Source organism: Hypanus sabinus, chromosome 7 (assembly GCF_030144855.1).
Source record: "Hypanus sabinus isolate sHypSab1 chromosome 7, sHypSab1.hap1, whole genome shotgun sequence".
Taxonomy (NCBI): Eukaryota; Metazoa; Chordata; class Chondrichthyes; order Myliobatiformes; family Dasyatidae; genus Hypanus; species Hypanus sabinus.
In genome coordinates this window covers 172,820,804-172,847,333 of record NC_082712.1, presented here as the reverse complement: position 1 = coordinate 172,847,333, position 26,530 = coordinate 172,820,804, and the positions used below count along the sequence as shown (strand labels likewise).

The 26,530-nt window shown below is 41.8% G+C and overlaps 1 protein-coding gene across 9 annotated transcripts in view; it reads right to left on the bottom strand.

Moving 5' to 3' along the window:
* Positions 1 to 26,530, bottom strand: part of LOC132397404 (doublecortin domain-containing protein 1-like) — a 544,514-nt gene that overhangs the window by 375,620 nt on the left and 142,364 nt on the right. For 7 of the 9 annotated variants that reach the window (XM_059976139.1, XM_059976134.1, XM_059976131.1 and 4 more), the window contains one exon: positions 21,166 to 21,300. The exons of the other annotated variants lie outside the window; for them this stretch is intronic. In XM_059976139.1, coding sequence (XP_059832122.1) covers positions 21,166 to 21,300 — 135 coding nt within the window. The remainder of the gene's footprint in view (positions 1 to 21,165; positions 21,301 to 26,530) is intronic. 9 annotated transcript variants of the gene reach the window in all.

The following is a 26,530-nucleotide window of genomic DNA, read 5'->3' as shown; positions in this document are numbered from 1 at the left end:
AGCTATTCTAGTATTAAACATAGAACATTAGAGCACAGTACAGGCATTTCAGCCTATGATTTTGGGTTGACCATTTAACCTTCTTTAATCTAACCCTTCCCTTCTACATAGCCCTCCATCGTTTGGTAATCTAAGAGTATCTTAAATGTCCCTAATGTATCTGCCTCTATCACCAACCTTGGCAGCATGTTCCTACTGTGTAAAAAACCTACTTCTGACATCCCTCCTATACTTTCCTCCAATCACCTTAAAATTATATTCCCTCGTATTAGCTGTTTCCACCTCACTGGCTGTCCACTTGATCTATCACCCTGTACATCTCTATAATGTCACTTTCCAGCTTTCTTTACTCTAAAGAAAAAAAACACCAGCTAGCTCAGCCTATCCTACACCAGAAATCCTCTCTAATCCAGGCACCATGCTGGTAAATGTCCTTTGCACCCTCTCTAAAGCTTCCACATCCTTCCTTTAATGAGGCGACCAGATCTGAACACAATATTCCAAATGTGGTCTAATCAGGGTTTTATAGAGCTGCAATATTTCAGCAGCTTTTGAACTTAAAAATCAATGGTGAGTTCAAGATTGGGCCAGCCATAACCTTACTGAACTGTAGAAGAAGCTCAAGAGGCCAACTGGCCTCCACCTAACCTTGTTTCCTTTGTGGTTCTGTACCTCCTCATTAACAGTTTCAACTCCAACTCTAATACTGACCCAGCCCACATCATGAGAATGAGCCCTCCTGCCCATCTAGTCCATGCCACACCATGGAGTCCTTTCATTGACTCAGTCTAATCTTTTTGTTGCCTCAGTAAAGCAAACAGTGTGATCAAAGACCCACCCACACCAAACATTCTTTTTTATGCCCCCATCCATCAGACAGAAGACACAAAATCCTGAAAGCATGTACCACCAGGTTCAAAGACAGCTGTTCTCCCATTATTATAAGAATATCCGGTGTAAATGAACTACTAGTATGAATCCACTTTGATGTGACCTTGCACCATATTAGACTATAAGACCATAAGGTATAGGAACAAAACTAGGCCATTTGGCCCATCGAGTCTGCTCTGCCATTTCATCATGGCTGATCCATTTTTCCTCTCTGCCCCAATCTCCTGCCTTCTCCCTGTATCCCTTCATTCCCTGACGTATCAAGAGCCTATCAACTTCTGCCTTAAATATATGTAAAGATTTGGCCTTCACAGCCACCAATGGCAATGAATTCCACAGATTCACCACTCCCTGGCTAAAGAAATTCTTCCTCATCTCTGTTTTAAAAGGATGTACTTCTATTCTGAGGCTGTGTCTTCTGGTCCTAGACATCCACTCTATCGAGGCCTTTCAGCATTCAATAGGTTTCAAATAGGTCACCCCTCATTCTTTTAAAATCTAGTATAAGAGTATAAATTGTCTGCCAGTACTGCACTTTCTCTGCTTTTATAACCCTTTATTCTGGACTCTTATTTATTTGTTTGTTTGTTTGTTTACTTTTGTTTTTGCACAGTTTGTCTTCTTTTTCACATTGGTTGTTTGTTAGTCTTTGAGTGTAGTTTTTCATCAATTCTATTCTATTTCTTTGTTCTACTGTGAATGCCTGCAGGAAAATGAATCATAGCATAGTATATGCTTACTGTACACACTTTGCTAATAAATTTACTTTGAACTTTGCAATGTTATTGCTTCATCCCCTTCCATGCACCTAACTTCCTTCGAGCAAGAAACCTGCCTCTAGACACCTCCCCTATGCTTTCCTCCAATCGCCCTCTTGTGTTAACTATTTCTGCCATGGGAAAAGTTTCTGGCTGAGCACTCGATCAATGCCTCTTACCACCTTGTACCCCTCATCCTCCGTAAGGATAAGGAAGGACTAGGACACCAAGGATAACCACCCTGCTGTACAGTTGGGCATGGAAACCAACATCCACCACCAGCAAACCCCCATTCTGACAGCAAATGAACCAGTTGTCCTCTATGTTGAACACTGAAGCACTGAAAATGCCAAGAACAAGGTCTGCATGCAGGGGTTGATCACCAAGAGTGGTTTGGTAGAACCACCACAGATACAATGTGTAACCTCTTCAAAATGTAACTAGTAAATCGCTCAGGCTACTCTTATAACATCTCCCAAAACTGTGACTTCTACCACAAGAAGGTCAGTTGTAGCAGGTTTTTGGGTACACCACCATCAGCAGGTTCACCCCCAAGTTGCACTGAGTTGGAAATATATGAATTAATTCCAGTTCCCATTCCCATGATGATCCATGGCCTCCTCATGCCAAGATGAGGCCTCCCTCAGGTTGAAGGAGCAACACCTTAAATTCTGTCTGGATACCCTCCAACTGATGGTATGAGTATCAATTTCTCCTTCTGGTGAAGAAACTTTCCCACCCTGCCTCTTTTCTCCTCTCTGATCTTTTCACCTGCCTAATACTTCCCTCTAGATCCCTTGCTCCTTCCCTTTCTCCTATTGTCCACTCTCCTCTCCTATCAGATTCTTTCTTCTCCAGCCCTTGACCTTTCCCACCCACCTGGCTTCACCTATCACCTTGCAGCCAGCCCCTTTCCCTTCCTTCCACTATTTAATTCAGGCATCTCGCCCCACACCCCGTCCTGAACAAGGGTCTCAGTCCAAAACACTGACTACTTACTCTTTCCCATAGACGCTGCTTGATTTGCTGAGTTTCTCCAGCATTTTGTATGTGTAACTCTGGAAATGTATGAGTAAACCCTCATCATTGCTGTGTCTAAACCCTGAAACTCTGGGACCAACAACGGTGTGGGAATGCGGACCTTAATCAGGTCAGCACTCAGGATGAGTAATAAATGCCAAGAATGTCCAGATTCTAAAAAGGAACAAAACCAAGTCTGACTGTGGTGACATACAAGTACCTTGGCTTTCCATTTCAACTGAAAAGCAGGGATATACACACACACGCACGCACGCACGCACACACACACACACACACACACACACACACACACACACACACACACACACACACACACACACACACACACACACACACACACACACACACACACACACACACACACACACACACACACAGTCAATGTCCATTCATAACTTGGATGAGAAAGGGAAGAAGCTGCTCCTGAATCGCTGAGTGTGTCCCTTCAGGCTTCTGTACCTCCTTCCCGATGGTAACAGTGAGAACAAAGCATGACTTGGGTGATGGAGGTCCTTAATGATGTATGCTGCCTTTTTAAGGCATCGCTCCTTGTAGATGTCCTGAGTACTATGGAGGCTAGTGCCTATTATTTATATGGTAGGAAATTCCACATTTTAAATACTATTGGGTAAAAACACATATCAAATTCTCTGTTGGCGAGTGTATTATGTTTAAGGGCTTTAATTTTTGGATGACAATACTGTGTAAAAGTCATAGACACAGCTATATAGCTATGGTGCCTTAGACTTTTGCACAGTATGTAGTAATTTTATGTATTGCACTGTACTGCTGCTGCAAAAAGAAAACAAATTTATGACATATTCGAGTGATGATAAACCTCATTCTGATATGGAAGTCTGTTGTGGACTGAGAGTTGGAAGGGAGCAGGGAGAGGGCAATCATGGTTGGGAAAAGGGGAAGGAGAGGGGAGGAAGTGGGAAGCACCAGAGAGACATTCTGTAACAAACAATAAATCAATTGTTTGGAATTAAAAGACCTTGCCTGGTGTCCCCTGCCCCCTGTGCCACCACCCACCCCAGGTATTCCTTCTCTGGCACCTGTCCCATATCCCTCCCACGGTGGATAGAAACCAGAGCACCTGGAGAAAGCCCATGTGGTCATGGGGAGAACTACAGTCAGCAGCAGAAATAGTAATTGGGTCATTAGCATTGTAATAGTATTATATTAACTGTGCCGCCCCTCAGGGTCTCTATGCTCTTAAGGTAAAAAAACAGCCAGCTTGTTAGTCTTGTTCTGGTATTTAAAACAATGTTAAGATTTTCCAGCAGGTAACATAAACTTTCTGGGGTTTATCATACGGGCGCCACAATAGCATAGTGGGTAGCGTGATGCTATTATAGCTCAGGGCATTCTGGATTTCAGAGTTCAACACTGTTGCCATATATAAAGAATTTTACGTTCTCACCATGAACCATGAGGGTTTCCTCCAAGTGCCCTGATTTCGTCCCTCAGTCCAAAGACTTACTGCACAGGATCGAAATAAGCTGTAAACTTAGTCAGCTCCATCATGGGCATTAGCCTCCATAGTGTCCAAAGCATCTTTTAAGAAGCGATGCCTCAAAAAGGCAGCATCTATCATTAAGGACTCCCATTCTCGCAAGTCATGCCTTGTTCTCATTGCTACTGTCAGGAAAGAGGTACAGAAGCCTGAAGACACACACTCAACGATTCAGAAACAGCTTCTTCCCCTCTTCCATCTGATTTCTGAATGGACATTGAACCCATGAACACTACCTCACTACTTTTTTATTTCTATTTTTGCACTACATATTTAATTTAACTATTTAATATACAGTATATATACTTACTATAATTCAGCTTTTTTTCTGTTATTCTGTATTGCATTGTACTGCTGCCACAAAGACAACAAATTTCACGACAAAAATCTGTCTAAATGTTTACATGCACTTTTCCAGGAACATCAATCACTGTTGCATGTGTCTCACATTGAGGTCTACTCAAGTATTTTACAAACATTTAAATTAATATCCTCCAAGAGGACCACAACCTTGTCATGATTTGGAGGCATACACGCCTCAATGATCCGGAGATCTACGTTGGCTGGAGTCAGGGCTTTATGCTTTCATTCTTGGTAGGGTCACCAATGCCAAACAGGTCAAAGAGCAGAGACCAGACTAAGAATATTCACCATCCCCTAAGTTTGGGGGTTCAGATCAGGGCTAACAACCCTGATTAATCAAAAAAATGGCTACAGAAACAGCAATGAAGAATCCTTCGATATCTGTAAATGATGCTGTTCCTGAGTACCTACCTGGGACTGGCAAGATGAAGGACCACACCTGGGGTAAGGACAGATGCTGATGGAAGACCTTCAATGCTGCCCTAAACTGGATGGTACATTTGCTCCCAGGTGCCAGGGTGCTGGATCCCAAGAGGGAGAATTTGTAGAATGCCTATGAGATGGCTTTTTAGGACAGCTAAGTGTTGAGCCTACTAGGGAATCAGCTATTTTGGATTGGGTGATGTGGGAGGAGATGTTGTTGCACTGAGTCCGAATCAAAATCAGGTTTAATATTTTTAATCTTTAATTTTATTATATTTTAGCACTGAGTAGGCACTTCTGGACCTTTAACCCCTGAGAACCCCAACTAACCTTAACCTAATCACGGGACCAACTAACCTGCCTGGTGCATCTTTGTACTGTGGGAGGAAACTGGAGGACCCAGAGAAAAGCCATGCATTCCATGGCGAAGACCTACAGAGACTCCTTATAGGACAGCGCCGAATACGGAATGCCCTGAGTTGTAATAGGGTGGTGCTAACCACTACGCTACCGTGGTGGCCAATATCACTGACATATATCATGAAATCTGTTGTTCAGCAATCCATAAAAAGTTACTGCAAGTTACAAGAAGATATATACGAAATAGATAAATATTGTAGAAAGAGAGCAAAAGGTGAGGTTATGTTTGTGGGTTCATGATATGTTCAGAAATCTGATGAATTGGTTCATTGCCCATTCAGAAATCTGATGCCAGATGGAAAGAGGCTGTGCCTAAAATGTTGAGTGTGTGGCTTCTGGCTCCTGTACCTTCTCCCTAAGGGCACTAATGAGAAGAGGGCATGTCCTGGATGGTGAAGATCCTTCAGGATGGATACCACCTTCTTGAGCCATCGCCCTGCGAAATGTCCGCAACGGTGGGGAGGCTACTGCCTATGATGGCCTAATTGTGTTTAAAACCCTCTGCATCTTTTTCCAATTTTGTGCATTGCTATCTCCATACCCAATGGTGATGCCACCAGTCAGAATGCTCTCCATGGTACATCTGTAGAAATTTACTAAGAGTCTTTGGAAATATACCAAAGCCTTCTACATCTGAGTGCAATGGTATTCCTGAGTCTCCACCCTGAGACTTGTATGACTGACAGTAAAGTGAGATAAAGCTATTGACATGATGACGGAAGTCGTGAAGTGTTACCAGAGATGAAGCACCTTCATTGCTGCCCCAAGCACCAACAGAGAAACAGGCAAAAGAAGAACTGCTTATTGGATTCATTTTTAATATAAATTAATATTGGAAAAATGGAACAAAATATCACAGTAATCCAAATGCAAAACAAATTAGAAAGTTTAGTTTGACATTGTAAGATTATTTTTTATTTTATTTATTTTATGAGATACAGTGTAGAGTAGGCCCTTCCAACACTTCAAGCCGTAGCACTAGCCAATCCACCAATTTAACCATAGCCTAGTCATAGGAAAATCTACAATGACTAATTAGCCTAGCAACTGGTATGTCTTTGGATTGTGGGAGGAAACTGGAGCACCTGGAGGAAACTCACGCGGTCACGAAGAGAACGTACAAACTCCTTACAGGCAGCAGTGGGAATTGAGCCCCAGTCACTGGCACTATAAAGTGTTGTGTCAACCACTACACTACCTTGCTGCACCATGGTACAATAACTAATACTTCCAATCTCTCAAAAAGGTTATTTGAGAAACTGAGTCCATAAACTGCTGTTTGCAGAACCAACAATTGAACATAATGTTCAAAGTTCAAAGTAAATTTATTATGAACATACCATATGCTACCTTGAGATTCATAAATGGGATGAAATCTTAGAATTAGATTACTCAGGAATGAGAACACCCAACACCATTTTCAGACAAAGTATGACAGAAATTTGGAGACCTCTCTCTCACAACATTGCATTTTTGACTAGCACAGATAAACTTTGGCTGGGTAAAAGGAGTGAGAAGCTCAAAGCTGAGTAGTTTCACTTATATTTACGTCAAAGAAAACTAATAGGCTAATGTTGCCGAACTCTAGTCATAGAGTTATTTAGCATGGAGAAAAAAAGCCTTTTGGCCCAACTCTCCAATAACTACCAAGTTGCCCAGTTGAGGAAGTCCTATCTGCTTACATTGGCCCATATCCCTCTCAACCTTTCCCATCCACATCCTTGCCTAAGTGTCATTTAAATGTGGTCATTGTATCCACTTGTACAGCTTCCTCTAGCAGCCTGATCCATATACCCATCACATTTTGTATGAGAACGTTTCCCCAAAGGTCTCTTTTCAACCTTAATGGATTTTGGCGTTTAAATCCAAGGTTCTTATATAAGTCAGGAACAAGGCATAAAGCTTGTTGCTTTGCAACAATTTTAATAAGAGTTGATATAATAAAGGAAAGATGAAACAAACAGGGACTTGAAGAAGAGAAGTTAAAGATGGCACCTAGCATAAAATAATTTTTTTCACACCCAAAGATAAGAAAACTTCCATTCAGATCTGTAGATAATAATAAACCAATGAGAAAATACTAATTCAATATTGCAGTAAAAACTTAACCAATGAAAAAACACGACTTCACTTAATGAAGATCAAAGCTCCAGAATTATACTTTGTATAACCACTAGAGGCATAATAAACTTATGTATATAAAAGCGACTTAAAATACAAGCAGATAATTAATTGTTAAACTGCAGAGAAAATGAGAATTAAACAGGTGGATCCAACAATCTTTCACCTCTCCCCTTAAACCTATGCCCTTTAGTTTCAGACTGCCCTGCCCTGGGGAAAAGACAGTAATTATTCACCTTATCTATGCCCCAATGTCTAACCTTACACTCCTAACTCTGTAGGATGTTATGTGCTTGTTACCCAGTGTACTTTAATTGTGTTATCTTGTCCACCTATAACATAGATTATACATTCCCTACTATTAACAATTATCTTAATGTTCAGTGTACACAAAGCTAAATTTGTGGTCCTGAACTTCAAGTTGAAATTTTAGCATTTTTGAAATTAGCATTAGAAGATTGAGAGGAGATTTGATAAAGGTACACAAAATTATGAGGGGTATAGATAGGGTTAATACAAGCAGGCTTTATCCACTGAGGTTGGGTGAAACGAGAACTCGTAGTCGCAAGTTAAGGGTGAAAGGTGGAATGTTTGAGGGGAACCTGAGAGGGAACTTCTTCACTCAGAGGGTGGTGAGTGTGGAATGAGCTGCCTCCAGAAGTGGTGGATGTGGGTTCAATTTCAATGTTTAAGAGAAGTTTGGATAAGTGCATGTATTTATATTTATTGTGTTCTTTATCATACTATGTTTTATATGTGCTGCATGAGAACCGGAGTAACAATTAATTTGTTGTCCTTTACACTTGGAAATGACATTAAACAATCTTGAATGGGAGGATGTGGAAGGCTAAAATCCAGGTGCAGATCGATGGTACTAGGCAGAATAATAGTTTGGCACAGACTAGATGGGCCAAAGGGCCTATGGCGCTCTTTGACTCTATGACACAATGAGTGTATATTCTTGTTGGAGATGCAATATTGGGGAATTCTCCCTGCTGTTTCTATCTGGGAAGATATTTTTGTTACAAACACTGATTAACACAACATTGTGTACACTGAGCCTCAAGGTGGCAATGTTGTGTTAGATGACAGAATCGACACCAACCCGTCCTTACAAAACTCCGACCTAGTTACATTTGTGTCGTGCAGATCTATAACCTTTTATTATAAATGTAATGAAGTAGAATCTTTTATTGATTGCTTAGATTTCAAGTCCAGTATCGTATGGAATCCACACTTTAGTTGGTGAAGCAAATTGCTAACACCTTTTTAAAAAGTGACATGTATATCTATTTCGTGGCCAGAAAATCCATTTTCATTTCTATCAAGCCAAGAATACAATTTTCACTTAATTTAACCGATGTTGTGTTTGATCCATATCTGACGTCCAATGGAGTCAAGAGGAAGGCGCTTTTAATTTTCTTCAATGTATTCTGTACTCAGTTCCTTTCAACCATGTTGAGCTTGCATGCATGACCATTTAAACCAGAAAATTATATTAGGGTTAAATAAATACTGCTTTCCACCAAGACTCAAATTTGGACTAAGGTATTTTTTTGATGCTATGTTCATTAGTCTGCTCCTGCTCAGTGCAGAGTAACCAAGTGTTAGCAGCGAGTTATTAGACCTTCAATGTAGAAACGTACACTCAGTTCCCACCTTATTCAGTGCCTCCTATACCTAATAGAGTGGCCACTGATGGTTCATCGTTTTCTTTTGCTGTAGCCCATCCACTTCAAGGTTCGTCGTGTTGTGCATTCAGAAATGGTCTCCTGCACACCACTGTTGTAACATGTTGTTATTTGAGTTAGTGTCGCCTTCCTGTCAGCTTCAACGAGTCTGACTGTTCTCCTCTGCCCTCTCTCTTTAATAAGGCATTTCTCCCCATAGAACACACTGAATGCTTCTCCTTATAGATGCTGCCTGGCCTGCTGTGTTCCACCAGCATTTTGTGTGTGTTGTTCGAATTTCCAGCATCTGCAGATTTTCTCGTGTTTACTGAATGATTTTCTTTGTTTATCGCACCATTCTCTGTAAACCATAAAAACTGTTCTGCATGAAAATCTCAGGCAATCAGCAGTTTCTGAGATACCCAAAACACCCTGTCTGGCACCAACAATCGTTCCACAATCAAAATCACTTAGATCACATTTCTTCCCCATTCTGATATATGGTCTGAACAACAACTGAACCTCTTGACCATGTCTGTGTGCTTATATGCATTGAGTTACTGCCACATGATTGGTTGATTAGATATTCTCATTAACAAATAAGCATACAGATGTACCTAATAAAGTAGCCACTGTGCGTATCATATAAAAGCAAATCTGAGTGTATTGTTATTGCAGTGAAAATCTATGCATTGTGGAAATCAAACTCCTAGCCAAATCTTTATGTTTTCAGAAACATTAAATCTTATGTTTGTGTTGTTCCTTTTTACACCTTGTAGCGCATCAGGTGGAAACCTCGCTGTTTCCTTAGCACTTTCATCTGCTTTTTTATGAGGCCAGGTTGATAGCTTGACGCTCAACCCAGGACAGATGGAAAGTGTGCAAGGAATTGACCCGATTCAAACCTGGGACCAGTCGCCTTGCAGTCCAGAACTATAGAGCCTTAGAACATGACAGCACAGAAACAAGTCTCTTATCCCATCTAGTCCATGCCAAACTGTTATTCTACTTAGTCCCATCAACCTGCAGCTGGATCGTAGCCCTCGCCTCCACATCCCTCTTATCCATGTAGTTATTCAAATTTCTCTTAAACGTTGCAATCGAACCCACAACCATATTTCCAGTGGCAGCTCATTCCACACTCTCAGTATCCTCTGAGTGAAGAAGATCCCCCTCATGTTCCCTTAAGTATTTCATCTTTGATTCAGCTTCTGGAAACTATTTTAATATGAGTTGCTGTTAGTTATCCCTAATATTCTAAAAGAAACTGAATATGAATAATAACAGAATTATTCTCCAAAGAACACCTCTAGAGTCATAGAAAAGTACAGCACAGAAACAAGCCCTTTGGCCCATCTAGTCCACACCGAACCATAGAATACTTTCAAATCATTGGCACCTTGAACAAAATAAATAGAGAAAAAAAATATTCTAGGCATGTTATATTTGTTAAAGGGATATGTTTTACCAGTGATAGGAAGTCTGATAGGAAGTATTCTGACTTGGTACAATTTTTAGCACATCGGATTGTAATATGAATAAATGTAAATAAGTGGCTATTTACACTCAATGTTAACTCCTCCATCAGATTTCTGATTGGACAAACATTATTTTTTTACCTCATTATTTTTTTTCTTTCTTGCTCTCATTTGCTCTTTAATTTAATTTATATATATATATATTTCTTATTGTAATTTAGTTTTATTTTAAATCATTATGTATTACAATATACTGCTGCCGCAAAACAATAAATACCAGTGATATTAAACCTGACTCTGTTTCTGACTCTTACATCAAGCTCCACAATCATTACGTTGACAACTCAGAGAAAATATAAAAGCAAGGAAAGATATAAGAGGCCAACTACATGAAGAGCACTGAGATAATTCTTTCTAACTCTGTCTGGAGGTTCCACGAGTTAATCATGATGCATCATTATGTATATTTTTTCACATATGCTCATAATAAAGCTTATTGTCCACAGGAACCTAGAACCAGTAAAGAATGTTTCTATCCATCAGCTGGTCCCAAAGATCACAGATTTCCCACCACACTGCATCCATCCAAGAGTGCTCTCTGCCAAAAAAATGTCAAAACTACCTTGAAACTCAGAGATGTCTGCCTACATTGTCAATCAACCTTTTACTCCCTACCATCAACAGCAACATATACTGTACTTTCTTAACTTCCTTGCAACAAGTTTTCCTGCGGGTTTCTGGAAGAAAAAAATAATAACTCTAATGATTGCAATGTAATTAGGTTAATATATTCAAGGAATCAGATCATAATAACTTGACAAGTTGCGCCTGCAAAACCCTGGTGCTGACTTTGTTGATATTAAAACTGGGAGACCAGAGGCTCAAACAACAATAAGAAGAATAATGTATCCATAGATGTAATTCATAGTGCTTTACAATGAGATAAAGTGCAAACATGAAAATAAAAGACAAAAAGATGTTAGTTAAAATCAAGGGTAAATAAATAGATTTTGAGCTGGTGTTTAAAAATGTCAACTGAATCTGCATCCCTTATAGCTTTAGATATTGAATTCCACAGTTTAGGAGCGTAGTTCAAAAAAGCTGACCTGACAATTATCTTTTGAGAGAGATTATCTGTGAATGATAGCCCAGATTATAAAGAAACAAAGATAGTGTATGGTACAAAAACATTGTTGAACTATGGCAGACAGGAAGACTGTACAACGGGTAGACAAAATTGCCCAAAGCATCACCTGCATCAGCTTACCAACCTTCAAGGACATATAGATATATATAGAAAGGTGCAGGAAAAGGGCCAGGAACGTCATGAAGGATCCAGCCCACACAGCTCATAGGCTGTTTGTCCCACTCCCATCGGGGAAGAACATAGAACATAGAAATCTACACCACATTACAGACCTTACAGCACACAATCTTGTACCGACCATGTAACCTACTCTAGAAACTGCCTAGAATTTCTCTACCACATAGCCCTCTATTCTTCTAAGCTCCAGGCACCTATCTAAGAGTCTCTTAAAAGACCCTATTGTATCTGCTTCCACCACCGTCGCTGGCAGTGCATTCCACGCACTCACCACACTCTGTGTAAAAAATGAACCCCTGAGATTCCCCCATTACACATTTTCCAAGTACCTTAAAACTATGCCCCTTCATGTTAGCCATTTCAGCCCTGGGAAAAAGTCCCTGGCTATCCACACAATGAGTGCCCCTCATCATCTTATACATTGGGAAAAGGCTATGTCGCATCCACACCAGGACCACCAGACTCAAAAACAATTACTTTCCCCAAGCAATAAGACTGATCAACACCTCCACTTACTACACACCCCTCCATCCCTCCACTACTTTATCATTTCCTGTCAGTCCCCCTAGGTACAGACACTCCTGTGCCTTGCATCACTTTATGGACATACAATTAATCAATGTATTTAAGCTATCTTATATTTATTGCATTTTTTATTATTATGGAGATCTTTATCTTATTGTGTTGTTTTGTGCTGCATCACATCCAGAGTAACAATTGTTTTGTTCTCCTTTACCCTGGAAATGACATTAAACAAGCTTGAATCTTGAACCTTAGTAACATTAATGCATCAGGGAGAAAGCAAAGCAGACACAGTACAGTAGGCTACTAGCAACCTAATGAACTTCCAAAATACCAGGAGTATCATACAGCAACTCCAAAGTTCAGGAATCCCTCCAGGTGCTTTCTCAAGGAAAGAGGGAAAGCACGTTATACCTGTTTTCTCAAACTTCTGGTAATTGCCCCCACCCCCGCATTTCACCATTCCCCATTCCTGCTTCCCCTCTCACCTTATCTCCTTACCTGCCTATCACTGCCCTCTGGTACTCCTCCCCTTCCCTTCCTCCATGGCCTTCTGTCCTTTCCTATCAGATTTCCCCTTCTCCAGCCCTGTATCATTTGGAATACTGTGTGCAATTTTGGGCCCCCTATCTTAGAAAGGATGTGCTGATGTTGGAGAGAGTTCAGAGAAGATTCACTAGGATGATTCCTGGAATGCAGGGACTAACATGTGAGGAGCGTTTGTCGGCTCTTGGATTGTATTCATTAGAGTATAGAAGAATCAGAGGGGATCTCATAGAAACATTTTGAATGTTGAAAGGTTGGACAGAGTAGATGTGGAAAGGCTGTTTCCCTTGGTGGGTGAGTCCACCACAAGAGGTCACAGTCTTAGAATTAGAGGGTACCCATTTAAAACAGAGATGAGGAGAAATTTTTTTAGCCAGAGGATCGTGGATTTATGGAATTCGTTGCCACTTACAGCTGTGGAGGCCCAATCATTGAGGGTGTTTAAGGAGGCGATTGACAGGTATCTAATTAGTCAGGGTATCAAGGGATATGGAAAAAAGCCGGAAATTGGAACTAGATGGGAGAACAGTTTAGCTCATGGTGGAGTGGTGGAGCAGACTCGATGGGCCGAATGGCCTACTTCTGCTCCTTTGTCTTATGATCTTGTGATCTCTTTCACCAATCAACTTCCCAGCTCTTTACTTCATCCTTCCCTCTCTCCCAGTTTCACCTTTCACCTGCCGCTTTGTACTTCTTCCTCTACTCCCCCACCTTCATACCCTGACTTCTCCTAACACAAAGTACACTGCAGATGCTGTAGTCAAATGAACACGTACAAACAAGCTGGACGAACTCAGCAGGTCAGGCAGCATCCGTTGAAATGAGCAGTCAACTTTTCCGGCCATGACCCTTCGTCAGGACTGAAGAAGGAGCGGTCAGGGGCCCTATAAAGAAGGTGGGGGGAGGGTGGAAGGTGCCAGGTGAAAAAGCAATCAGGGGAAAGATCAAGAGGTAAGGGAGGGGAAGCAGGGAGGGAATAGGCAGGAAAGGTGAAGAAGGAATGTAAGGGGAAAGCACTATGGGTAGTAGAAGACAGAATCATGAGAGAGGTGATAGGCAGCTGGAAGAGGAGGCAGAGTGAAAGTGGGATGGGGGAAGGTAGAGGGAGGGAATTACCAGAAGTTGGAGAACTCGATGTTCATACCAAGGGGCTGGAGACTACCCAGATGGTTATATGAGGTGTTGCTCCTCCAACCTGAGTTTGGCCTCATCATGACAGTAGAGGAGGCCGTGTATGGACATACCTGACTTCTCCTGTTCCTTTTCAGTCCTGAAGAAGGGTCTCAGCCGGAAATGTTAACTATTTTTTAATTTCCATAGATGCTGTCTGACTAACTGATTTCCTGTGTGTTTGTGTGTATTACTTTGACTTTCCAGCATCTGCAGAATTTCTCATGTTTGGGATGTACCTGACCTGCTGAGTTCCTGCAGCATTTTGTGTGTGTCCAGTACCTCTTGTGTTCATGAATTAGTTACAAGTTCCTGATAAACTTTGCCATTGCAGCTTTCTCCTATTGATGAACTGTTATCAGCGAATGTACAGCATAAAACAGGGTTCTGAAGCTGGGGTCTACGGACCCCTTGCTTAACGGTAGAGGTCCATGAATTAAAGGAGGTTGAGAACCCCGATATAGAAACCAGAAACTTCATCTGTCTGCTGCCCAGCAGAATGATGTGCAGTCCACAGTACCAACCATTGAATGGCACAAGCATTTTCAATGCACGAAGTAGAGGAAGATCAGGACTTGGACTGCCAGACTGGATAACAATTTCTTCCCCTTACTTGTGACATTTACCGGGAGCATTATGAGGGGCCCAAAATATTTTTGAGGATCCCTTCTGCTCATCCCACAATCTCTTTAACCCATCACCATTAGAAAGGAGGTACAGGAGCAACAGGACTAGGACTGCCAAGCTGTGAGACTAATAAATACCCTACCACCAGTGGGGTCTTGACACTGGAACAGCAAGCTGTTTGCTGTTTACTGCAGGAGTTCCCAACCTTTTTTATGCCATGGTTCCTTACTGTTAGCCAACATGTCCATAGACTCCCATAGGTTGGGAGCCCCTGTTTTACTAACCAACTCTTCTCAGGCTTCTAGCTGGGTACAGGTATCGATTATAACCAACATTTCAATGACAAACTCTGCCATCTTCATCAGGGATTATGCCTGGGCCTGTCTTGTTCAGCGGTATTTATTCCTCCATTATCTGTCCCTTCTGATTGGTTAGTCTTCGTCCAATCAGGTTTCTGCTCTCCCATCTTGTTTACAATTGAATTCTAGTTCTTAGAGCGAGACCTTTGCTTTTGTTAAAATTCTTTTCCTTGAGTTTTATTTCAATGGCCTCCTTTACCAGATTGTCCCAAAAGCCATTTACAGGGAATCCTGTCAATACCAGCTGACCTGAGCCACAGGTTGTCTTTGACCCTGTGAATGTGGAGCAGCATATACTGTATCGGCCAGATGTGACGCATGGTGGAAACCTGCATCAAGGAGAACAGGAGGTGTATCCGTTTGGGTTACCCAAAGTAATTGGCAATAGCAGAATATTGCATTTGCAATGGCCATAGGATTGACTTTGACAGCACAAAATTACCAATGGACCGTAGACCCCAGGTTCTGAACCCTGTTTTATACTGTATATTTGCTGATGACAGTGCATCATTAGGAGCAAGTTGCAATGGCAAAGTTTATCAGGAACTTGTAACTAATTCATGACCACAAGAGATACAGCAGATGCTGGACACACACAAAATGCTGCAGGAACTCAGCAGGTCAGGTACATCCCAAACATGAGAAAATCTGCAGATGCTGGAAAGTCAAAGTAATGCACACAAAATGCCGCAGAAAACTTGATTAGATGAGGATTAACTAATGAGAAGGGACAGACAACAGGGGTATAATTACCAACGGACTAGACATGCCTTGGCATCATCCCTGATGAAGATGGCAGAGCTTGTCATCAAAATGTCGGTTATAACCAATACCTGTACTGGCTGGAAGCCAGTCTTATTCATCTTTATTCATCTTATAAGCCAGGAAAGCATGAGATCCTTTTTTCCCCTCTTTTACTGTTTACCTATGCTGTGCACTTTGAATTATATTTTATTAACTTATTTGTGGGTAGTATTTTGTTTTATGTGCTGTGTGTGAAATATGTTTGTGGGTGTACTGTGGTCCGGAGGGGCGCTGATTTGTTTGGTTGTATATATGCACAGTCAGATTACAATAAACTTGAACGTGAAAATTTATGCTAATTGTATTAATGAGCAAACTTTGGAACTGCCTTGTTATTTACAATCAATCAGTTGATAGGCTGACCAGACATGAGCAATGTTTACTCATGGAGCTATGTTTGTTTCAGAGATGAGGATGGACAGAAGAATTTATCACATTTCACAATTCCAATTTGGGATCACCATGTGGAACACCTACTGTAGGTCTATAGGATGGATCCTGAGCTTCCAATCGCAAGCCACTTTAACTCACAATCCAACTTTTTGTCTGACCTTTCTATTTGCAGCCTCCTGCACAGGTAGATGATGAGACTATAAGACACAGGAACAGAATTAGGCCAGTTGCCCATCGGCATTGCTCTGCCATTTCTACATGGCTGATTTATTATCCCTCTCAACCCCACCTCTCCTGCCTTCTCCCCATAACCTTTGATGTTCTGACTAATCAAGAACATATCAACTTCTGTTTTAAATATACCCAATGATTTGGCCTCCGCAGCCATCTGTGGGAATGAATTCCACAGATTCACCACCCTCTGGCTAAAGAATTCCACAATCCTTCCACAATGCTAATGACCTGCTGAAAGTTTCCAACATTTACTGTCTTTATTTCAGATTTCTCATATCTGCACATTTATGATTTCCAAGGGAGCACAACCCCCACATATTGGAGTTGTAAAGTATTCATCAGACATGGTCCAAGATTCAAGGCTCAGGTTTGTTTGTCATGTGTATATCAGGGCATACAGTGAAATGTTTTGTTTCACGATTCAAGATTCAGGATGGCTTGATGTCATTTCCAGTACACAGTGTAAAGATGAACAAAATAATTGTTACTCCAGATCTGATGCAGCACAGAAAAAACACAATAAGATTGCATGTCCATAAAGTGACGTTAGGCACAAGTGTATCTGTGCATTAGGTGACTCTGACGGGAAATGATAAGGTAGTGGTGGAGTGGTGGGTTAGATTCAAGATTCAAGATTGTTTAATGTCATTTCAGGTATACATGTGTAAAGGAGAATGAAATGTTTGGTACTTCAAATCTGATGCGGCAGAAAAAACATACAATAAGATAAAGAACACAATAATTTTAAAAAACTCAATAAAAAGATAAGTACATAAGATAGCTTATATGTATAGATTGAGTGATCGAGTGTATGTCCATAAAGTGACTCTAGGTACAGGAGTGTCTGTACATAAGGTGGCTGACAAGAAATGATAAAGTAGTGGCAGGCTGTGCATTACCAACCAACACACCCTAGAGTGTGACGAGGGCTGCTGACACTGTCCGGCACCAACATAGCATACCCGCAATGCTCGGTAGAGCAACACAGAGCACGACTATCAACAGCAAAAACAAGCCCCTTTCCTCTCTCTATCACACACACACACACACACACACACACACACACACACACACACACACACACACACACACACACACACACACACACACACACACACACACACACACACACACACACACACACACACACACACACACACACACACACACACCTTTAAGCCCAAGACCAATTTAAAGTACTAACATGAGTTAAAGAAACTCAAAAGAAATGATGATATTTACAATAGCTGGGTATTGAATTTCAAAGTCCAAAGACAGACAGACATACTTTATTGATCCCAAGGGAAACTGGGTTTCATTACAGCCGCCCCAACCAAAAATAGTGAAGAAATGTAGCAATATAAAACCATAAATAATTAAATAATAATAAGTTAATCATGCCAAGTGGAAATAAGTCCAGGACCAGCCTATTGGCTCAGGGTGTCTGACACTTCGAAGGAGGAGTTGTAAAGTTTGATGGTCACAGGCAGGAATGACTTCCTATGACGCTCAGTGTTACATCTCGGTGGAATGAGTCTCTGGCTGAACGTACTCCTGTGCCTAACCAGTACATTATGGAGTGGATGTGAGACATTGTCCAAGATGGCATGCAACTTGGACAGCATCCTCTTTTCAGAGAGTCCAGTTCCACCCCCACAACATCACTGGCCTTACGAATGAGTTTGTTGATTCTGTTGGTGTCTGCTACCCTCAGCCTGCTGCCCCAGCACACAACAGCAAACATGATAGCACTGGCCACCACAGACTCGTAGAACATCCTCAGCATCATCCGGCAGATGTTAAAGGACATCAGTCTCCTCAGGAAATAGAGGCAGCTCTGACCCTTTGTGGTAAACTATGTATACATGTCTGGACACGCCCCTCTGCTGACTGCTCCTGTGGCTCCTCCCACAGACCCCTGTATAAAGGCGATTGGGGCACTGCTCCTCCCTCAGTCTTCGAGATGTCGTGCTCCCTTTTTGCTGTTAATAAAAGCCTATTGTTCACTTCCAGTCTCCTAGAGTTACTGATGGTGCATCACCCTTCTTGTAGACAGCCTCAGTGTGCTTTGACCAGTCCAGTTTATTATCCATTCGTATCCCTAGGTATTTGTAATCCTCCACTATGTCCACACTGACCCCTTGGATGGAAACCAGGGTCACCAGTGCCTTAGCCCTCCTCAGGTCCACCACCAGCTCCTTGGTCTTTTTCACATTAAGCTGCAGATGATTCTGCTCGCACCATGTGACAAAGTTTCCCACTGTAGCCCTGTAATCAGCCTCATCTCCCTTGCTGATGCATCCAACTATGGCAGAGTCATCAGAAAACTTCTGAAGATGGCAAGACTCTGTGTTGTAGTTGAAGTCCGAGGTGTAGATGGTGAAGAGAAAGGGAGACAGGACAGTCCTCTGTGGAGCCCCAGTGCTGCTGACCACTCTGTCTGACACACAGTGTTGCAAGCGCACGTACTGTGGTCTGCCAGTCAGGTAATCAATAATCCATGACACCAGGGAAGCATCCACCTGCATCACTGTCAGCTTCTCACATAGCAGAGCAGGGCGGATGGTGTTGAATGTACTGGAGAGGTCAAAAAACATGACCCTCACAGTGCTCGCCACCTTGTCCAGGTGGGCATAAACATGGTTCAGTAGGTAGACGATGGCATCCTCAACTTCTAGTCGGGGCTGATAGGCGAACTGGAAGGAGTCTAAGTGTGGCCTAACCATAGGCCGGAGCTGCTCTAGAACAAGTCTCTCCAGGGTAATAAGGTACATTTATTATCGAAGTACGTATATCATATACAACCTTGAGAATAATCTTGCTGCAAGCACCCACAAAACAAAGAAACAAAACAGAATCTAAGAAAAGTCACATACAACAAAGACCATCAAACACCTAATGTGCAAAGAAAGAACAAATCATGCAAACAGTAAAAAAAAGTGAACAAATAGTACTGAGAACATGAGCTGCAGAGTCCCCAGGGCTGAGTCTACAGGCTGCAGAGACAGATCAGCTCTGAGGTGAGGGAAGCCGGTCCAGGAGTCCAATGGCTGTAGGACAATAATTTCCTAAACCTGGCTGTGAGGGGCACAAGACTCCTGTACCTCCCACTCAATGGTCACAGCAAGAATGAGACAGGCTTTTATTTTCACTATCTGACCATATTTTTAAAAAATTTTGAATTATTTTTATTCAATTAATGACCTAGCAGATCTCTCAGAGCTATGTTGAGTCAGGGGAGACACCTCTAACAAAAAATGAAGTATACTTTTGAAATGCTATCACAGCATTTACATGGTACATAACTTAAGTTACAATCTATTAGTTCGGTACTTCTGAGCACAGATAGTACACGATGATAAAGTGAACCCCTTGCCTCCATGCATCCTATATGTACGTATCTCAAAATAAACTTTGTGCATAATTTTTAAAATTACAATAATAAACGTGCAATGCTTTTACAAACAAGAGAAAATCTGTTGATGCCAGAAATCCAAGCAACACACTCAAAATGCTGGAAGGGCTCAGCAGGCCAGGCAGCATCTATGGAAAGGAAACTCTTTTCCATAGATGCTGCCTGGCCTGCTGAGTTCCTCCAGCATCTTGTGTAGAATACTTTTCATCATTACCTTCAGTCAATGTGTTACGTAGTGTTCTCTTACATTCTTTAAAATCAATAGGACTGCTCTCACTCCTGTGGCTCCCTGGGATGGTACACTACCACTTCAGTAATTGAGGGCATTCCTCACACAGCTGGGACACTCATTGTCCAGTAGCAGAAGAACATAATACTGTGAACCTCTCCCACCGAGCCCTTGCCGTGGCTGCATCCAGCTTCAGTGCGTCTCTCAGCAGGTAATCCTGCAGCCTGGATTGTTCTATCAACCATGTGCCTTTCTACCAGTCCCTTAAATCTTGCTAATCTACCACCATCCCTGGCAACATGTTCCATGCACTCACCACTCTCTGTGTTAAAAACACCCCCTGATAGCCGCCAACCCCCCTTAGACATTCCTCCAATCACCTTAAAATTATGTCCTCTTGTATTAGTCATTTCCATCCTGGCTGTCTGCTCTTTCCCTTAATCCATTTCTGTAATACCACGAGCTCTCATCTTGTTAAGCACCTTGTCAAAGGCCTTCTGAAAATCCAAGTAAGCAACATCCACTGACTCTCCTTTGTCTATCCAGCCTGTTATTTCTTCAAAGAATTCCAACAGATTTGTCAGGCAACATTTCCCCTTAAAGCAACCATTTTGGCTTCAGCCTTTTTCATCCAGCCTTTTACCTTTCCTACCCAGCTGGCTTCACCTCTCACCTTCTAGATATCTTCCTTCCCTCCCCTCCCCACCCTCCACTTTTTTATTCTGTCATCTTACCCCTTTCTTTCCAGTCCTTATGCCAGGTCTCGGCCCAAAATGCTTATTGTTTGTCCATTTCCATAGATGCTGCCTCACCTGCTGAGTTCCTCCAGCATTTTGTGTGTGTTATTTTATCATGTACCTTCAAGTACCCCGAAACCTCATCCTTAGTAATGGACTCCAACATCTTCCCAGCCAGTGAAGTCAGGCTAACTGGTCTATAACTTGCTCTCTTCTTAAAGAGTGGAGTGGCACTTGCATCAGAGCAATGCGATATCTGCAAATACGAAATGCCCCATTATTCCTCACATCTGGTTAGCTGAGTAAACCTTACGATTCCTGGCAGAAATTCTATTTAAGCTTCTATCCTGGAAGGAGGATATGAGGATAAACTGACATTTTTCACTTAGTCACTGAAAGAGCCTGGATTGGAGTGGGGGCAGGAGTGGTATGGGACTGTATGAGCAACATATTCAAAGTTCAAATTTCAGAGTAAATTTATCACTACATACAACCGTAAGATTCATTTTTTGTGGGCATTCACAGTAAATACAAGAAACACAGTAGAATGACCAAACCCAACAAGATGCGCAAACTATGCAAATAGAAAAAAAAAATTAAAATAAATAAATGAGCAATAAATATTGAGCACATGAGATGAAAAATCCTTGAAAGTGAGTCAGTAGGTTGTGGAAACAGTTCAATGTTGGAGTGAAGGAAGTTGTTATTCCCTCTGGTTCTAGAAGGTGATAGCTGAGGGGTAACAGTTCCTGAACCTGGTGATATGGGTGATGAGGCTCCTGTACCTTCTTCCTGATGACAGCAGCAAGAAGAGAGCATGGCCTGGGTGGTGGGCATCCCTAATGATGGTTGGCACTTTCCTGCAACAGAACCCCATGAAAAAAATCCAACAATCTTTCCTCACTGACACTGCACAGGCTATCCAATAGCTCGTGTCATTGATTAAAGATTTAGTTTATTTTTCACATGTACATTGAAGCATACAGTGAAATGCGTCATCTGTGCTGAGGGTGGGGGAAGGTTAGTAAGTTGTGTGCATGTTATGCTTCTGGCGACACTTGGGGACCACCCCCAGCACCATCCACATTCCTTTTCATCAAGCACCTCTGCACCATCAGCCACAAGTGGAACTTCCCAGTGGCAAACATTTAATTCCCATTCCCATTCCAATGTGTTGATCCATTCCCTCATCTTTGGTAAGATGAGGCCACTCTCATAGTGGAGGATCAACACCTTATGTTCCGTCTGGGTAGCCTCCAATCTCATGGCTCCAACCTTCCAATTTTCCAGTGAACAAATTCCACCCTCCCCCACAGCTTCCTGTTCTGACCTTTCACTTCTTCTCATCTGCCTGTCATTTCCCTCTGGGTCCTCTCCTCCTTCCCTTTCTCCTACTGTCCATCTCCTCTCCTATCAGGTTCTTTCTTCTGCTCTTGACCTTTCCCATTGTCTTTCACCCACAAGAGAAAACCTGCAGATGCTGGAAATCCAAGCAACACACACAAAATGCTGGAGGAACTCAGTAGTCTAGGCAGCATCTATGGGAAAAAGTACAGTCGACATTTAGGGCCGAGATCCTTCAGCAGGACTGAAGAGTTTCAGCCTGAAATGTCGACTATATTCTTTTCCATAGATGCTGCCTGGCCTGCTGAGTTCCTCCAGCATTTTGTGTGTGTCGCATTCCGTGTTGGTGTTAATGCAAAATGACACATTTCGCTGTACATTTCATTGTACATGTGACAAATAAAGCTAATCTCTTACATCTCTGAACTGAATCTCTGAACTGAAAATAAACCCAGGCGAGTAAAGCAAGCTGGGTTAAGTGACGTGTTTGCTGAGGTTCAAAATAATAGTCTTCCAGTTTAGTTTAAGTGTTTAAATCACATCAAAAACCAAACCATTGAGTTAATTGGGGCATTTAGTTCTTTAGGCACACTCATAAGTAAATATCCTATCAATTCAACAGAAGGGAAGAACGATGTTAATGGGCGAGGTGATAACAATGGGACTCAAGTGGGGAACAACAATTACTGCTGAAGCCTTCTTTCTCTCCATGAGAGTGCATTATATCTCATGTAAGGGTGTTTATGGTGAAGCAGTTTCCAAACTTATGTGTCTGGAGAGTAAAGATTCTGTCTTCAATTCTACTTAAAATAGGATTAACTGGTAACAGGAAATGTCTACCTGATAAAGGCAAATGCAAATGTCTCTACTGCAAATGAGAAGCATGAAGTAGGAAAAATGATATTACCTGGTCAAACGCTTTATAACAGATCACTAGTCTGAGGCCCATGAGCATGGAACAGAGAAACATAAGTAGGCCATTCACCCCTTCAATGCCCTCCTGTCTTTCAGTTAGATTGCAACTGATCTGTATGTACCTTAACACAGTTACACCCTTGAAATCTTTAACTCTTAAAAATCTATTAAACTGAATCATGAAAAATTCAATGCTTTTTCTGTCGGGCTGTTCCCAGAACATCCCCGGATCGCACTGACATTCATGCAAATAATGTATTATGCTGCATGTTTCGATGTTACAATGTACATGTGACAAAGCTTATTTTTTAATCATTTCACTTAAGACACTGGGTTCCAAATTTCAAAGTTCAACATTCAAAGTAAATTTATTTTCAAAGTAAATATATTTTATTCTGAGATTAATGTTCTTGCAGGCATTCACAGTAGAACAAAAAAAAATGAAATCAGTGAAAAATTACACACAAAGACTGACAAATAACCAATATGCAAAAGAAGACAAACTGCAAATGCAAAAAAGCACACACACAAAATGCTGGAAGAACTCAGCAGGTCAGTTAGCATCAACGGAAATGAACAAACAGTCAACATTTCAGGCCAAGACCCTTCTCTAGGAATACAAAAATCAACAAAGAAAAAATAAATGATGCTGAGAACAAGAGTTGCAGAGTCATTGAAATCGAGTCCACGGGTTGTGGAATCAGTTCGGTGTTATGCTGTGTGAAGTTATCCACACTGGTTGAATGAAGTTATCCTCTTTGGTTCAAGACCCTGATGGTTGAGGGGTAATAACTTTTCCTGAACCTGGTGGCATGAGTTCTGAGTCTCTTGTACCTTCTTCCTGATGGCAGCAGCAAAAAGAGAGTATGATTTAGATGGTGGGGATCTTTGATGATGGATGCTGCTTTCCTGTGACAGTGCTCATCATGAATGTGTTTAATGGTGAAGTGGGGGAGGCTTTTGCTGTGATGGACTAGTCTGTATACATTACCTTCTGTAGACCTTTCCATTCCTGGGCATTGGTGTTGATGCAAATCAGGCCATGATGCAAACTCTCAAGATACTGATTGACTGAATTTCCACAACTTTTTCACATCTAGAAGACCTAGCATTAATTTTTGATCATACTCCCTTTTGTTGATTTCCTTGCAGTAGAAAGATCTGCACCTTTCTAACTGAACTCCTTGAACATTTTTGTATATTTTAAATAAGTTTGCATTTGACCTTTTAAACTCAAGATTGCAAATCAAGCTTCTGCAAGCAGCCTCGCCATTTAACCCTCTCTCTATACCTTTGCAACATCCTGATAAATAGTACCCCCTGAGGCTTCATGCCAAAAAAGCAGACAAAATAATGTGAACCTGGAATCACAGGAAAGAGGCAGATACCATCAGACGTGGTCAAGAGGTCCATTTGTTATTCAGACTAAACATTCTGAATGGGGGAGAAATGTGATCAAAGTGACTTTGACTGTGGATTGACTGTTGGTGCTAGATGGGATAGTTTGAGTATCTCAGACACTGCCAATCTCCTGGAATTTTCACGCACAGCAGCCTCTTGAGTTTACAAAGAATGGTGCAAAAAACAAACAACATCCAGTGAGCAGCACTTCTGAGGGGGAAAACACCTTGCTGATGAGAGAGGTCAGAGGAGAATGGCCAGAATGGTTCAAGCTGACAGGAAGGCAACAATAACTCAAATACCCATGTGTTCCAACAGTGATGTTCAGAAAAGCACCTCTGAATGCACTTGTCAAACCTTGAAATGGACATGTGATGGGCGACAGCAGCAGAAGACCACAAACATACACTCAGTGGCCACTTTATTAGCAACAGGAGGTACCTAATAAAGCGATCTCTGATGGTAGGTTCCAGTCCAGAATTAGCAACCTAATGCAACACACTCCCATTCTGTGCTGGAAATCACATCAATCTCTAAACAGCTTTGCAAGTTGCAGTCAGAGATTCAAATGTTATTCAGTTGTTTAGGGTGAATCCTGATGTGATCAGGGAGGATGGAATGGTGATGACTGTAAACATAAGAGATTCTGCAGAGGCTGGAAATCCAGAGTAACACTTACAAAATGCTGGAGGAACTCAGCAGGTCAGGCAGAATCTATGGAAAGGAATGAACTGTTGACATTTTGGGCCAAGATGCTTCACTCAACCTGAAACATTAACTGCTTATTCCTTTCCATCGATGCTGCTTGACCTGCTGAGTTCCTCCAGCATTTTGTACACGTTATTCTGGTGATGATCCTAACTTCTCTGACACCCTGCTATTCCCTAATTACCAATAACTTACTGTAGGTACAAGTGCTGTGCAAATTCGGCAAATGCTGAAGGCAGACTTTTTGTCTAAGTTTTAAGCATGTACTAACCAACCAAGAATACACAGAACATAGAATCATAGAGTGCAGTGCAGGCCTTTCAGTCTGCAACATTGTGCTGACCTGCTTCGAGTTCAATCTAACCCTTCCCTCCTACATAGCCCTTCAGCGGTATCCATATAAAATGCTTGAGGAACTCAGCAGGTCAGGCAGCATCTATGGAAAGGAATAAACAGTCAACATTTCGGGCTGAGACCTTTCATCAGGACTCAGTCGTCCATTTTTCTTTCAACCATGAGCCTATCTAACAGTCTCTTAAATGTCCCTAATGTATCTGCTTCTATCAGCATCCGTGGCAGGGAGCTCCAACAGTCTGCAAAAACCTACCTCTGAAAACCCCTCCTTTACTTTCTTCCAACCACAGTATAAGAATGTCTTCACATATTAGCCCTTTCCACCCTAGGAAAAAGACTCAGGCTAGCCACCCTATAATCATCTTATTCACTTCTGTCAAGTCTCCTTTCACCTTTCTTTGCTTATATAAGACATGCTCTCTAATCCAGACAGAATCCTGGTAAATCTCTTCTGCATCCTCTCTAAAGCTCCCACATACTTTCTATACTGAGGCAACAAGAACTGAACACAATATTCCAGAGGTCTGACCAGATGTTTATAGAGCTGTAACATGACCTTGCGACCCTTGATCCCAATCCCTGACTAACCTACAACAACCTTCCACATTATCCACAACACCACCAACCTTCATGTCATCTACAAACTCACTGACCCACTCTTCCTCTTCCTCATCCAAGTCATTTATAAAAATCACAAAGAGCAGGGGTCCCAGAACAGAACCCTGTGGAACACCGATAGTCATCGACCTCCAGCCAGACTACAT